This window comes from Anas platyrhynchos, chromosome 3, assembly GCF_047663525.1.
Source record: "Anas platyrhynchos isolate ZD024472 breed Pekin duck chromosome 3, IASCAAS_PekinDuck_T2T, whole genome shotgun sequence".
NCBI classification, from domain to species: Eukaryota; Metazoa; Chordata; class Aves; order Anseriformes; family Anatidae; genus Anas; species Anas platyrhynchos.
In genome coordinates, this window is record NC_092589.1 from 90,598,882 (window position 1) to 90,614,986 (window position 16,105).

The 16,105-nt window shown below is 35.0% G+C and overlaps 1 protein-coding gene across 6 annotated transcripts in view; it reads right to left on the reverse strand.

The window, feature by feature from the left end:
* Positions 1 to 16,105, reverse strand: part of ADGRB3 (adhesion G protein-coupled receptor B3) — a 473,065-nt gene that overhangs the window by 34,802 nt on the left and 422,158 nt on the right. For all 6 annotated transcript variants that reach the window (XM_072036309.1, XM_027455045.3, XM_027455047.3 and 3 more), the window contains 4 exons: positions 8,213 to 8,363; positions 7,570 to 7,639; positions 2,769 to 2,835; positions 442 to 527 (listed from right to left, as the gene is read on the reverse strand). In XM_072036309.1, the coding sequence (XP_071892410.1) occupies positions 442 to 527; positions 2,769 to 2,835; positions 7,570 to 7,639; positions 8,213 to 8,363 (374 nt within the window). The remainder of the gene's footprint in view (positions 1 to 441; positions 528 to 2,768; positions 2,836 to 7,569; positions 7,640 to 8,212; positions 8,364 to 16,105) is intronic.

Below are 16,105 nucleotides of genomic sequence, written 5' to 3' on the forward strand. Positions count from 1 at the left end.
TAAGGGCTATATTGCTGTAAAATATGTTTTATAACAGTTTACGCAAATAAATAACATTTCCCACCACAGTAATTAAATTTGACAGCTAGATAGAAAAATAATCAGTTCCTTCATTGCACACCGTTCATAAAATTATTTTCCTAACTGCACCAATTTTAAATATGTGACATCCTTGTGAAATCTCTGCTTAGATTTGTTTAATCCTCATTGTTATTAACTTAATACTGTTGTACTTGTGTTTTATTATGTTTAGTTTATTTAGTTGCATTCCTTCAGGATAATGCAACTGCAACTTTTGAGATGAATGGAATCTGTTAGACACTATTATACTGGTATAAAGGTTCAAAGCATAATCAGATGTATTTTCAGTGAATGTCTGTAATTGGAAACCATTGATACAATTTGAATATGCTTTAAAATAACCCCACAATTTCTGCTTACCCCGCTCTGTGTTTGAGCTTTTTGTCTAGGATTCCATCTCTGGAAACGAGTTTGTTAAATACCAAAATGCCAATCACCATGTTGACCTGTCAAACAAAAAATGAACAGTTGATCTTTTTCTGAAAGAAAATAACCTATCCTGTTGCATCAGCAAAGGGCTTTTCCAAGCCTGCAATATGCATCTTGTTACATTTCTGAGTATGCTGTCAGAAATCATGTGACACCATCCCCAAGCCCACTAGAAATGTATATTCCCAAATGGATTGTACTTTGGCACACTGCAATAGGCTTATTTTTGAATCTTAAATTATATCTGGTACCAAGTTATATGCATATGTGTCTGCTGGCCAGAAACTTGAGTAATATAGCTTTAATATTTCCTTGGTTTTAATTGCAATTATGTATTCTATTCCAGGAAAATCACATAGCATTGAATTTGAATTAAGTGCACTGGGCAGACTTAGTCAGTGCACACAAATGGCCATGACTATGTTCCTTTTTAAGCACTTAATGCCTGTGTGGGTGTCCTCACTTAAGCAGAACCAGCCTGTGGTTTTTCATAGCTCCTGTACATCAGTCACTGTCTCATTCACCAAAATGCCAGCCTTGAACCTTGTTTAACTGCAGTTGTCCTCCCCAAATACACCTTCTTTTTTTTTTTTTTTTTTTTTGGGGGGGGGGGGGCGGGGAAGGGTTGTGGAGAGTGGGGGTCAAATTAATGCCTAGGGTAAGTCTGTTTATCCCCATTAAAGTACATGGTTTTATGCCTACATGCATCAGTTGAGGAATTAACCTTAAAAAAAAAAATCCAAGTGTTTTGGCAGTCAGACTTTGGCAATCTATGGACATACTAATGACATTTAATGGACAACTTAATGACTGTTATTATCCATTTGTATTATTGAACTGAACTCTATGAAACTAACTCTGCATGGCCTTGTGAAGAGGTAGTACCAAGTTTTCAGTGTATTGAAAAAACTTTCCTTATTTTTCTGATTAGAAAACGGTGATCCTTTTTTTCTTTCAAACAGATTTTCCAAGACCTATGCCAAAATCTTTAATTGTTGCCAGTCTGTCCTGCCAACTCTTTTTCGTCTTTTCTTATCATCACTTTATTTTCAGCATTTACATTTTCCAGCTGATGCCATACAATTCCTTTGCTTCATACACTTAGGCTTAAGTGGCTGCATAGAACAGCTCCTTGCACAGTCACTAGCTAATGGTAGGGCAAACTGCAACTGTGAACTTCAAACATCTCTGAACAAAGCTTGCCAATTACAAAGAGAACATACAGTTCCATGTGAAAATTATGCCTGGCTTTCTGTAAACATCCTTGGCTCCTCTATCATGACAGGGACTGTGAGTTGTACAAAAGGATCCTGGCTTGACTCCAGGCAATGATGAGACAAACTCTATGGGAGTAGTAAACATCCATTTCAGGATAATCTTTGGAGCTAAATGGCTTTATCTTTGATGACTACTAAGACTGATTTCCTTTTGCAAGGGAAAATCAGAGACAACTGGTATTGATAGAGCTATCCTAGTATAAAATTGGTGCAGGGGAAAGAAGAATTAGATTCAAAGTCTGCAATCTCCTTCAAGAATTCAGGGAAAAATGTGAAACAAATTATTTTACAAAATCCATACAGAGTGCAGAGCAGATGACTGATAGCCAGTGGCACATAATGGGTGCAATTCATCTTACTCTAAATTGAAATATATCTGATTATTTGAGCCCTAAAAGTGCATACTTTTCTCCACTGACAGCAACATGCATCTGGAATAACTAGCATATATGTAGAAATATATATTGTAGCTGTCTAAAATTAGACAAAGTGAATCTTACTAATAAATGCATTTCCAGAAATGCAAAAGTTTAATACAAAAGTGAGTAACATTTCTCAGCTATGATGACTTTTTCTTTTCCTTGAAAAGCAGGAGCCATGGAGAACTTGCTGGCTGGTTCCACTCATTCTGTTGCTTTTGCTGCCAAGCAGCACTCTATCAAGACTGTCACTGAACTTTACAAGGCAGTGACAACTGTGTAGATGCTACTGATAATAACTCAGTGATACCTGTAACAAGTTTTGTGTGCCACCAATCAGCACATTATTCTTTCATAGCTTACTGTGTAAGCATGCTGAGATAACTGATATAAAGATGTGGTACAATTAAGTATATCATGTATTCAAAATACTGATGGTATGTTAAACCAAGCTCAATAATTACAGCAAATCTTAGTTCTATGGTATAGCTAAGCTTTTATAATTTAAATAGCACATTCCACCATTTCATATGAAAATATTGGAAATGATATTAATGTTTACCAAGACAACAGCAGCTGCAGGTCCAACGAAAGCATAAAGTAGCCCTCCTTCAAGAGACAGCCAACAGCTGGAAAGAACATTAGAGAAGAACTAACACAAATTAAAAATAAGTATAGTGTATTGCCATGAAAGCATTAATAATTACTACAGCATGAGATTATTCTGGTTTATGTTCAATCCTACATGTAGAAATTCATACACACACACAAAAGAATTGAATTACTTGGTTGACATGATGATGTAAACAGCTGAAAAGTGATTTCCATTACCAATTGTTAATGGGTCAAAAGTTTTAATGCAAATTATACATATGCTGAAATCTAAAATATATTATAGCACAATATAAAATAAATCTGTAAATCTTTGTTAAATCTACTCTAACCATATGTAATGAGTTATCTGAAGAGGTCTTGCCCAGTAGGTATCTAGAAACATTTCTAGTTTATAATGCCTGACAGTTCTATCTGTAAAACAATGAACAGCCAGGTACCTCTAAAGTAGAACTTGATTAAAAACATGATTTTATGTATTTTCACTTATGTCATTTAGGAAGTTCTATCAGGACTAGGTCTTATGGACAATATTCCCATTAAGGAAAATTCATTATCTATGGTTTAACTGTTCTATAGTCTCTGGAATATTTTGCAAACAATTTAAATGTATATTTTAAAGTATCTGAAAACTGTATTTTCTGGTGAGCTACTAATCTTGCAGACTTTGTCATACTGCATCAGGGTTTTCACTGAAAACCCTCAGATTTCCAAACATGGAGCACTTACAGAATCAAATTCTAAATATTTGATACACCATGATGTAAAGCTTTCCATATCTGCAGAAGATCAGGAGCATCATGCACTGAAGTAAATGCAGCTGTGCTATTTTCTCAGTGATTACACATTCAAAGAACTTCATGTTTATTTGAATGCATGCTCACACCTATATATAAGAAAACTCCAGTATATGCATTAAAATAATTTACTTGGATTTGACATCCAGAAACATTCACATCAGAATTATACATTTCTTATTTATTTTCCAGTATTCTTTTTGTGCTTTTGAAAACCATATAAAATAAATGCAAACGCATCATAATGATCTGTTATGGCTGGAGTTTTAACTGCAAAGAATAAAATCGTTCCCCATTGTAGTGAAGCTTACTCCACGAACCCAGCTGCATCAATGTGTTAAATTCTGAAATGATAAACTGATGTAAATAATTTATATCTGTTTCAATATTAAAATGGTAATAAATGGCAGGCTAGTCTACATCCCACCTCAAAAGCAACAACCACAACATCAGAACAGCAATATTCCATTAATTTTTCTGATGTCAAAGAAAAATGTTTTCAAAATTTTATGCTTTTTTATTTTCTTAAAAAAAACAAACAAAAACCACTAGGTTATTTACAATGACAGACTGAGAACACAGACCTCTGAGGAGGAATATATTGCTTTTTCTTACCAGTATTATTGAAGATGACCGTTGTGTGTAACTAAAACACGTAATTGAAATGTTCAAGTTTCTTTGTGAATGGAAACATCAGTCCATAAAAACTGTTAACATACTGTATTTGAACCATAATTTCAATTACTTGTATTGAAAAAATCTGCCATTTTATTTAAAAGAACCAAAAGTTTTCAACCATGAATATCTTTAAGACAAAGGGACATTTGTGTCCTTCCTTATGTCTTCAATTAAAAAAGCTGTTCAGTAGAGTGACTTCCATTTAGGATCAGGATGGTGAAGAATGTAGAGGTAGTTTTCTTTTCTCTATGCAATCTGAATTTTCAGCAATTGGGATTTTCAACAGTCTGATGTGATTTTTGCAATATATTCAATAGCCGCCAATTGATCTCTCTGAAATGCACTTGTTCCCAACCTTTTCTATTGAAGAATTTTCAGGTGTTTTCTTGTACTATAAGGCAATTGCTGCCAACTCTTTGACCTTTTTGTTGTTGTTGTTGTTGTTCTCTTTTTCTTTGTTCTAATAGATTTATTTTTTTTTCCCAGTGCTTTATGGTTGTTTTTATTGTAGTCACCTGTTCTGTATTCTTTCTCCCTGCTCTTCACATAGCAAAAAGCCATATAAATTGATTAGTATTAAGAGCATCTACTGGTAGTTTTATAGAACCATGCTGCATGGTCATAAAATTCTGTTGAGTGATGAGGTAGACTTGCTCCGGTGTCCTGTATATTTTGTGAGTAGTTTGATGCTCTCTAGGAGAATGGCTCCTTCTCTTAGAACATGACTATAGCAGAATATTAAATTTTGCTGTTATAACAATTTCCTGAAAGTTATCTACACTGCTTATTAGTATACAGAACTGCATGTAGTAGGTCTCACAGATTTAGTAACTGTAACTTGCAGTAATGGTGCTTTCATAGATCTGAGGAGAGGTGGCAAGAATATTTATAAATTAAAAAAGCAACAATATTTATAAACCCCACAGAAATATTTGGAAAAAATAATTAAGCTTTTACACAACCCTTTTTCAAATATCTGAAAGTTTGTTACTACGTGCTTTTATTTTATTTTTTTCCAAATTAGTTTTAGGGAATCTATTCAGTTTCTATACCTGTTTCAGTACAAATGTGTTCTCATAAGTGATTTTGAATGTACAGTAATATAACTGTCTAATAATTAGGATTGAAAGAAAAAGAGAGAAATTACACAGTGTTATGACAGAGCTGGATCAAGTGTGAATAATTCAGGCCAAGCTCATCAGCTGTACCACCCTATAAACCTGCTTTGAAGACCCTTGGGCCTCCCTTCTAGTCAAACTCTCCATGTATGGGACTAGAATCAATCCCTTTTCACTCTTAATTTTCTCCCTTTGGAAAAGCCTTTTTTTTTTTTTTTTTTTTTTTTTTTTTTTTTTTTTTAATAGCAGAATGCTTTCTGATGGCAGAACGGTGCAGAATGTGTATAATTGAATGCATTTCTGATGGCAGTAGGTTTGTTTGGCTTCTGAATGCAGTCAAATGGGCCAAATATACATCAGCATAAGCAGTTCAAAAACTTACAAAAGTACTTTAGTTATGGTAAACAGCACAGGGGCTCCGCTTTCACATGGCTTAGCAGTTACAGGCCATAATTCTTGAGTGCAACAGCATGTCAGCTGGTGATGGAGGAGCAAACTCCATTTTCTGCATTTCCAGTTTTCTTTATATTATTGTGATGTTGAATGCCAAGAAAATGTAGTTGCAAATAAGACAAGAGCTGCATTATGGTTCATTTTTTTCCCTTGTGCACCTCCTCTTGTGCTTTTGTTCCACAGTACTGTGTCAGCTGATTTTGGATAGGAGGAAACGGGCTGCTTTATGTACAGATCTGCTCTGTTTCTCTTTCCAGGTTACCCTTAATGAATGATTTGTTGCTTTGTCTGAATATTTTAGTCTATCTTCTTTTAAAAATTCAATCATCCCAAGAAGGAAATAAGAAGCAACACTAACTGAAGCAAGTTGTCACACATGAATAATAATAATAATAATAAAATCAACAACAGCAACAACAAAACAAAAACAAAACAAACAGCAAGATGAGCACATATTGGCTAGAAAAAAAATCCAGAGTAGCATGTTCTCAATATAATTCCCAAAGATGTCTAAGATGTTTTTATCACTAAGGATTCCCAGCTATAAGTGTTGTCCCACAGTTAGGTAAGCTATTCCCCATGAAATAAATGGAAGACACGTCACAATTCAGAACTAGAGAGCTCAGTGGTTAGAACAAGTACTCAGGAAGAGATTTGTTTTTGGAGCCTTACCCACCTGGAGATGGAGCAAGGGCTTGAAGCCTCATCTGCCATGTGCCATGAAGGTGGGATACACAGGGCAGAGAGGGAGAATCCTGATCACTCAGTGACGATGCAAAGGAGAATAATTTAGTATTCATTGAAGTAAGGACTTGACCTAGCTCATTCACATCTCTGATGAATGCCCTCATTAGCAGCTTACAGAGTCTTATTTCCTCTCCTGCTGTCCAGATGCATGCTTAATTTCCTAGGCTACATGAGGAGAGCTGCAAACAGAGACTGAAGGGAATGTACCCTCACACACATTATGTCTTGGTTCTTAGAGCCTTCTGCAGGCAGGAAGGAGACTCAGGCCAAACTCCTTCAGCAGGAGGCAAGGGAAGGGCAGGTTAACTAAGGAGTGAATTTTCCAGGGTGCTAAATATACACTGTAAGCAGTCAGGTGGTTAAATAGAACTCGTATGAATAAAATGTAAATGAAGTACAGAGATGTCCTTGCCATCTCTCATATACAGCCCAGTCCAGGAAATGGGCTGGATCAGACACTCCAGGAGAGAGGGGTTGAAAGGGAGATCTATTTTGAGACTTCTGTGGGGCTTTGGCTCTAAGCAGCTCAGGGGCATGAAAGCCTATGTAGTGGTTAACATACCTGGTGAACAGAAAGCTGGGTGCCAAAGAGACTCTTGCCAGTACAGTTATAGACATGTTTAGAGGTTGGCAAAGGCTAACCTTAACATTTAAGGTTCTCTTTGGTGAATTTATATAAATGTTGGGCATTTAAATGGACCTAATCCTTAGTGTTTCTTGATGGCTTGCTGCTTCAAATGATCACAGGAAATCCAGCATCCCTGGTGCTTTGCTGAGCTTAGTCCAAGACTAACATATGGTTTCCTTTTTGTTCTTCTGTAGATCACTCAGTGACTCTTAGGGCAATTCCAAGTGTGAATGGACACCTGTAGGGTCTTCAGACCATGCTATATAATTCCTGATGGGGATGTTAGCTTTTTTAATTAAAAATTTAATTTACCATTTCAGATTGACTTACTAGTGAGCTGTTCCATATCCCTTTGTCTTGGTAAAGCCTATTGATATTGCAACCACTAAGGCTGGTAAACCTGAAAAGAAAGAAAACCCATGAAACAGTAAAAACCATTAGAGGGTGAGAATACATTGCTGTTCTGCCTGGAAAAGAAATGTCGGTGCAAGCTAATGCAAAATGATCATTTTTACATGGAATGATTCATTTGAAAAAGCACAGTGTTATCACAAGATTTGTTTTTCTCAAGCAATTGTAGAGAGGACAGTTTTTTCTGCCCATGGTGTATCTCCTTATTGTAGCTAAATTACTGGTACCTTTGACATGTCTTTAAGTGAAATAGTAAGAGACTTCATGAATATTCAGCAAGTGTTTTTGTTATTTTATTTTTATTTCTTGATATTACACTATTTTGTACACTAAAATGATGTTAAAATATATTTATTAGAGAATATGCACTAGCATGTCTTGAGCTAAGAGATTATATTGAAGCTAGAGTTAAATTGGAAAGACTCCTAACCCAGTTTTTTGTTTAGTTACATGCTGTCTACTTTTTCAGGTTCACTGAGGAAAATTATAATACTCTTGACATTGCCACTGCATTAAACGTTTCATTCCAACGAGTCTGAATAAATGAATTTTACAGACTTACCCCATCCAAGGCACAGGAAACGTTTCCTTATGAGCCGTGTCCTAATTTTTCCAGTAACAGCCATGTATGACTGCCACGCTTCTGTCAATACCCAACAGAATGAAGCTAAGAAGAAGAAGTGTAAAAATGCGGTGGTTGTGGTGCAGATGCCCTGCAGGGAGCAAAGAAAAGCTTGTGCTGAATACTTAGGGACACTCATTTCTCTTTTCATTTCAAAGAGTTGTCATATTCTATCATCCTGACCTTTATCCTTAACATCAGCTCCCCCTTTATGGTGTAGTTGCCACAAAGAGAGAAGAAAGAGAGATGTTGATATGGATTAGGCATTCTGGACTGTTTTCAAAAACACTGAGTGTGCAGAGCAGGGTGAAGAACACAAAATAACTCATGCAAACAGATTTTTCTCTACATCCTTATTTTGACCAGGGAGTGCCATAATGCCACTTCGGAGATCAAGCCATAGTGTTACTGACTATAAAACTTCATAGAGCTGAATAAAGGGGGGGATCCAAATGCCCCTAATTGCCAGTTATATTTTCTTTCCTTCCATAAAGAAAGTTTGTGATTGTAAATCTGAATTTTAGGAAATATGGCAAGTTTGATTTATCTGTTTTGAATTTAAATTTGATAGAATGTTAACCTACTGGAATATACTGTCTGAAATCTTTTTAGTCATAAGTATCATAACCTTACCAATTACTCTGGATATTGTTTTTATGGGTGTCAGTCATTTGTCATCTGAAAAGTATTTTGAGTGCATGCAGTCAGCTCTCTTTTGTCACTATAGCCCTTAATTAAACTTGACATTGTCACTTATATAAATGAGCTTGCCTCTTTCTTGAAATAAATTATGATCCACCCTTCATTGTGTTGCTTGAAATGCTAGTTGCAGGCTGTAAAATGCAGTATACATTGTACCCCTGCACCAAAACCACACCAGTAATGTTGAGAATAAACTACATCTATCCCCATCAAAATTTTAAGCATCAAAATCACATCAAGGTTAAAAAGGAAATAAAATTTACGTGTACCCAATATTAACAAAGCAAGAACCCTGTTCAGAACCATGGATACTATGATTATTTCTTTATGCAGCATACATATTTGATAGTTATCTTAAATGCATGTAACTAGGCATTTAACTAGACTAGGCATTTTTTTTTTTTACTAAAATCCCAGTTCAGCAAAATTGTTCAATCAGTCTTGAATCAAGCTATGAAAGGTTGGAAAAGATTAAATAAATATAATACTTTACTTGTTTTTAGTTCATTTTATATTCTTAATTAGCTTCAGATAATGTTGTTTTGAATATTCAATTGTGTTAATTTTCTCAGAATTTTATTTCCTTAAATACTAAGGTCAAATAATAAGTCTGGGGGCAGTGGGTTCTATATAAGTATATGCAAGATAATTATTATATATTTTTAAAAAGTGAAGAATGAAAAGTAAATAAAAAACAAAACACAAAACCAACAGATCCTGAAAATGCACTAGACATTCAATCTTAGATTTTGCCTTTTTTTCATATGCTTAGATGTCTCTAATGTATGTGGGTTCATAAAATCTATCCTGTTAAAGCCTGACTGATAACAGTGTTTCCTATGTATGAAATATAAATGCTTATTTCAGATGAAAGTTCTGCAGTGAAATGCACAACAACCATAATAGAAAATACAGAAATGTCCTTTATTTTACTAGATGGCTCATATGTTATGACTTCCCACTATGCAAACTTAATTTGCCTTTCTATCAGTGTTTTGTTGGAACTAGAATTTGACAAAAAAACACACTTGAGGAACAGTACAAAATCTTTCAGGGAGAATCTGCACAGGTAAAACACTGGAAAAATATGAACACACTATTTGTCTTATAAATATGAAAATATGAACAAATCCTAATCTTTTGGGTGAAATCACTGCTAACTTATGGCTGACTGAATATGGACTGTAGGATTTAGCTCATGTTATATTCCGTGTATTGAAAGGAAGACAGATGATGATAATCTGATACAAATATGGACAAGGCTGTTGTTGAAGAAAGAAGCGTGATGAAAATGTTAATGATCATGTTGATCACAAAATGAGAAGGCAGAAGCAAGTTTTATTAGGAGCGATCTGTGCTCTAGCTGGAATATATGACTGCTGATTAAAGCTAACTCTTCTGAATGGCAGATGGGGGTAACAGCATATTTGCATCACATACCATTAGAAAGATGCAAAACAGCCTCAAAACATCACCTAACAACTGCTGTTGGATCATGCTGGCAGAATTATGTGCAGGGAGTTCTCAAAGTGAATTCAGCCTCCCTTTGTCCCCAGCAAGGCAACAAATCCTGGTAACTGGTCTACTCCCAGGCAAAGCCATGCACTCCATGGCTGGACAATCACCCCTGGAAATCTGGCTTTTAAGTAATTCTATATTCTTCCAATTTGATAAATAAACAAACTACACTGTGCTAAGTCTGGAAAAATGTTATGTCTGGGATGCCTATTTCAAAATAGGAAAAAATAATTCATTTTCACCAAAGGCTGTCATTAAATGTCATGAAATTAATGAAATTAATTTCATTAAATATCTCTAGCGAAGGAGCCATAACTTTACAAGTAACATGTTAATATTTTTTCTCTTTCTAAGCAAATCCTGGACTGCTGAGTCTCTCCTTCTTCCTCTCTTCTTCTGCCTTGGCAAGAAACCATTGCCTGCCCCACACCTTACTGTACCCACAAGAGCATCACTACAACCTGCAGCCCATCACTCACAAAGCTGTAGTGTGTCAAGTTGTCTGCATTAAGAGATAGTGATATGCATCCTCCCCACCTCCTTAGGAGGAGATGGTTCTTATTTGTTTCTAATTCTAGTTTATTAAAACTCACTGAATTAATTACCTGTGCTGAGCACCTGTCAATTTGCAACAAAATGAATTTTAACAGCCTAATTTATTCACTCTTACTTCAGGCTTCTGAAATTAAGTCAGCTCTGTTATATTGACCTCCTCTTCTTTCCATAGCTGCTGTTCCCATCTCCCAGGTCCCCAAATTTAGTTCTAATTACAAGTGGAGAAGGGAGCTTTTCTGTCCTCAGAAAGCACAATTTCAGGAGCTTTACTTGAGCCTCTAGTGTTTAGCTAGCTTGAATATCTAAGTAAGACAAGTCATCCCTTCTTCATAAACAGTGTGCTATTAAAAGCAAGAACTCATGTCAGGTTTCAAATTATTTCCTTCTTCCATTCTTGTAAGGGACATGCTCAGAATAAGAGTATTGAAGCATAGCTGAGAAGTCTAAAAAACCATGGAAATTCAAATCTACTTATTCTAGGGCTTAATGTAATAATGACAAGTAAAACAGAGAACATATATCCATTTTTATGACCTACAAAAGGTCATAAATGTTACCTGCAAAAACACATTTACTATGATTTTTGGATTCTTTCTTGATTCTTGATTCTTTCACAGAAGTGTGGTTTTGTTTGTTTGATTGTTTTTGATAGCAGTGTGAACAGATCTTCCACAGAAAGACAGAGAGTATTACCTAAAGATACCTGATTTTTGTTATTTCCCTGAAACAGTTTTTTAAGGTTTTTGGGTTCTGGAAAATGGTGTAAGAATCAAAGCTACTGGAAAATAAACATGAAAAATGCAATCTATATTGGTGGTAGCAAAATGAGTAGGACTAAAATCCATTCACCTGGATTTTGTCATGAAAGAGAAATGGGAATTAATATAAAATCATCTAAATAATACAACTTATTGAAGATAAAAAAAAAAAAATCTTGCTCTTGATTCAGATAGAAAGATATAAGTTAAATGGGTGATAATTTATCCTTATGAAGTGATGGACTGAATATACAAACGAAAAGTACTTAGAAAAATGAAAAAATGAAACAAATAATAAACAAAACAAGGACAGTCCAAGTAACATAGCAAGGAACAGAAACATAATTCCCTGTTAAAGTTACTGGCTTTTTGTGACTTTCAAGCCCTCTACTATAAAATAGGTATAGAACAGTTTATTTTAAACTTTTAAAATTAAGTATATAATTTCATAAAGGAAAATACTTATAATTCTTTATTTGCTTTCTTTTACTGATACTTTTTTAACAGACAGGCATTAGAATACCTTTGTGTCAGGAGTGGCAAACACTGTCTGAACACAAGAATACAATATATTGGTCAGATGATACTAAATTCTAGATTAAATACTACTTTCTAGAGTAAACTGCCATGAAACAACAGATGAGCTTTCAGAAGCTGTGGGACAAATAAGCAAGGGCTTGCATCTCAGGGCTGTGTTTTCGGAAAAGGGACAGGATTTCAATGACAAACAAATAGAGCAAGGACAGCTGTTTCTTCAGTTTCAAACACATTTGAAACTGTTAAACTGTTAATATCCTAAATGCCTGAGAAATCACAGCTGTAGGCTTTTAGGTTTTCCTTCCAGGATCATTAATATTATTGTTACCATAGAGCTTTGAAGTTAAATTTTTTTATTAATTATTTATTTTTTAAATTTTGCTGCACTAGAGCACTTCTAACATCTCTTGTTAGGAAATCTGGAACCCATATTGAAAATAGCACTTTACTGGAAGGACTTTAGATTTCTAAAGTTCTGGAATCATAGAATCATCTAGGTTGGAAAAGACCTCTGAGATCATCACTTCCAACCATCAGCCTGACCTACTGAGCCTCATCACTAGAACATGTCCCTTAGTGCCACATCCATGTCTCAAATACCTCCAGGGATAGGAAAGGTATCCACCACTTCCCTGGACAGCTTTTTCTAATGCTTGACTACATTTTTCATGAAATAATGTTATTCATACTTTTAAATCAATAGCTGTGAAGCTATTTAATTAACTTATAGACCAACTTATAGATCTTTGAAAAATCTTCTCCAGTGTCCTAAAAAGCCAAAGGCTCAAGAGGTTTAGCTTCATTACATTGCATTCTCATATCTGTACACGATAACCTAAATTAATTAGCATTTGACTTCATGAACATATATGTGAAGATATGTGCGCAGTTAATTATTGTACTGCAGGATTCTATATGTGGTGCAAGATAATGTCAATGGTAACCTTCATGTGGATTTTTTGAGCAATTTAATTTTTTAGTACATAAGTAGCAGTTTCAGAATACTTAAGTGATCTCTCTCCCACAAAAGTCATGAAGTAAGGACTGTCAATTTTTCTTCTACTTAATGATTTTTTGTTGGTCTGCAACAAACAAGATGACTTTCTAGGTTCTTAGATAAATAGCTTAGAAGTTACCCATTTTTTTTCTGCAGTTTCTATGGTTTAGTTTATGACTACAGTCTTACAGAAGACATCTATATCAAGAACATCAAACATCCACAGGAAGATATTTTCAGTATCATCTTTATTATTGTTATTATTGTTATTACTATTACTGTTACTATTATCACAATTTTTGCTAAAATTTGGGACCACTACATGTGCCCAGTCTCAAGTCGCATGACCTGTTCAACTGTTGTGATTTAAGTCTTGTTTCTCTGTCATATCTAGTCTTCTGTTCTTGATTCTTTCCTCTTATCTAACAGCATAATCCCATTGACACTAGTGCATAGCTGTACAAGACTGAAAGAGAATTTACAGTTTAGACTGTATGTTTTTAACACATTTGACCTTTCCCATCAGACTTTAAATATCTATCTTTTAGTTTTCACCTAATTAGCCTCTAGATAGATGCTTTATCAATAGATTCAGTTCCTGCTTCTCTTCTTTGGAGGGTTACCTCAAAGGGATTTCTGGAATATACTGCTCTGTGAGGAAAACAGTCACAATCTTTATTTGTACTTCTACTTATGAAGGAGGCCAGAATGTATCTCATTTTTTACCAGATGCAGAGTCCAGCAACAAAGGTGCTGCCCATACCTGATCCACAAAAAGTACACAGAGCCTTCTCTTTTAGCTTCTGCCACTTGTACTTAAGTTTTCTTAAAAGTTCTCTTTCAATAGTTGTCACATCTATCACTTATATAAATAACCTCTGCATTTTAATTTGATACTGTATAGCTGTATCTTGGCATCCTCTGTCATTTCTATCAAGAACTGCTGGTTTTTATCCAAACTAATTCTTCCGCTAGCTATTTTTCTTTTCCAGACCTTATAATGCACATAGTACAAAATCATTCCATTAACTAGGTATGAGGGGTTAGTCTGCTATTTCTGGAACAGAAAAGTGTTCATGAAACTTACTTTTTGTATTTGAAAACCTTCCTTGCTTATGGCTGAATCTGTCTACGTTAGCAAAAGTGACAGCATCCTTTATGGACTGGCATGTGGTGCATACCAATAAATTGTTATGTGGCATAGTTTTCACATGGGCCTAAAAGTGCTGTCCGAGGCCAGGCTTAACCACAGACTAAAGGAGAGCTTGAGCCGGGAACCCTGCCTCATGGTCAGCCTGCAGAAAGCTTACATCCTGCCTTGGAGGGCTCAGTTGCGTGCAGGCAAGCAGTCTTGTGCCAGTTTGCCTTGTGGCTATAGAAATATTTGTGGCCCATTTTGGTTACTGGTTTGGATACAGGCAAGAAGTCCAGTTGGGTAATCCATAATATGTCAAGCTATTACTAACATATGAGGCAGTAAAATTCATTCTGTGTTGTTTATGCCATTCTCTAGAGATTGTCACTGCAGCATACAGGTTTATAATGTGTTAACTCAGAATTGCTTTCTTGGTGGCATGCCTGCCCTAAATTGAAAGCCAGTTGGAAGACAGTTCTCATACCATTTCCTTATGCTCACATTCATTTTAGTTGTCCTCCTGGTTTGGATTGTTACTGCTGGGTTATATATAAGCAAAGAAACTCAGCACAAGCAGTATCACAGAACAAGTTATTCAGAGGCAATTTAATTTCTTCAACTGCAAAACCTGATAAGGGAAGCTCTTCCTTTTTTGCTTTTGTGATGTGAACATGTATATTTTTTTGGACTGCCAGACAGAGAATGAATAAAGAGGATCCTCTAATTGCTTATAGAACTGATTCAAAAGTCAGTGGAAAGATTCTCTGCACTTCATATTGGGCCATTACACCTAAAGAATAAGGGATGGAATACATGTGAACAGAGTTGATCCATATATTAAGTATTTTAAATGCTTATGAAGTATTATATGAATAATTTTTCTAGTAAGTGAAAATGGCCTACTTCACCTCTACTTTTGGTTTTGATGTTAAGCATTTTAAACAAGGTAAATGTCAACTGTCAGGACAAAATAACTTAGTTTTTTAACTATGTCCTCACACGAATGTGTTGTGAAGTTCATGAAGCTCAGAACAGCAGGTTTTCAGGCAGAACATAAAAGAAAATAAGCCCTTTACAACTCAAAAGCATAAAGCCTATTTAAATACAATTTTTTCAGCTTCTTCCTGACTACTTAACCTCCCATTCTTATCACGGTGTTCTAATAGTTATGTTTCACTATGCCAGTGAACACCTTTTATTAGTTCATTTTTTTCCTTTAATTTGCAACCTTTTCTTTTTTTTTTTCTGAAAAATCAACACTTTTGATTCTAAAGTGATCATTCAATAATAAAACTGGAAATCACTGGCACACTTTGTAAAAATGTCTTCATTACTGAAGTATTAAGGAATGACAATTAAAAAAATTAAGTTGAAAACAATGCTATCCAGAAAAATTGCTCTGTAAATATAGCTCTATGAGTTTTTACATTTATCAAGTCTGGAATATTTCTTATTTCAAAAAGGATAAAACTTAGATTTGTGGCTAAAATATATGCATACATGTATATATATTTTTTAAATTAATGAATAAGTAAAATCAACCACATCTTCAAAAAACAACTGGAGTTCTTATGTTCTTGCACACACTGAAGGTAATAATATTATAGGAACAGATCTGAGGGTTTTCAGAA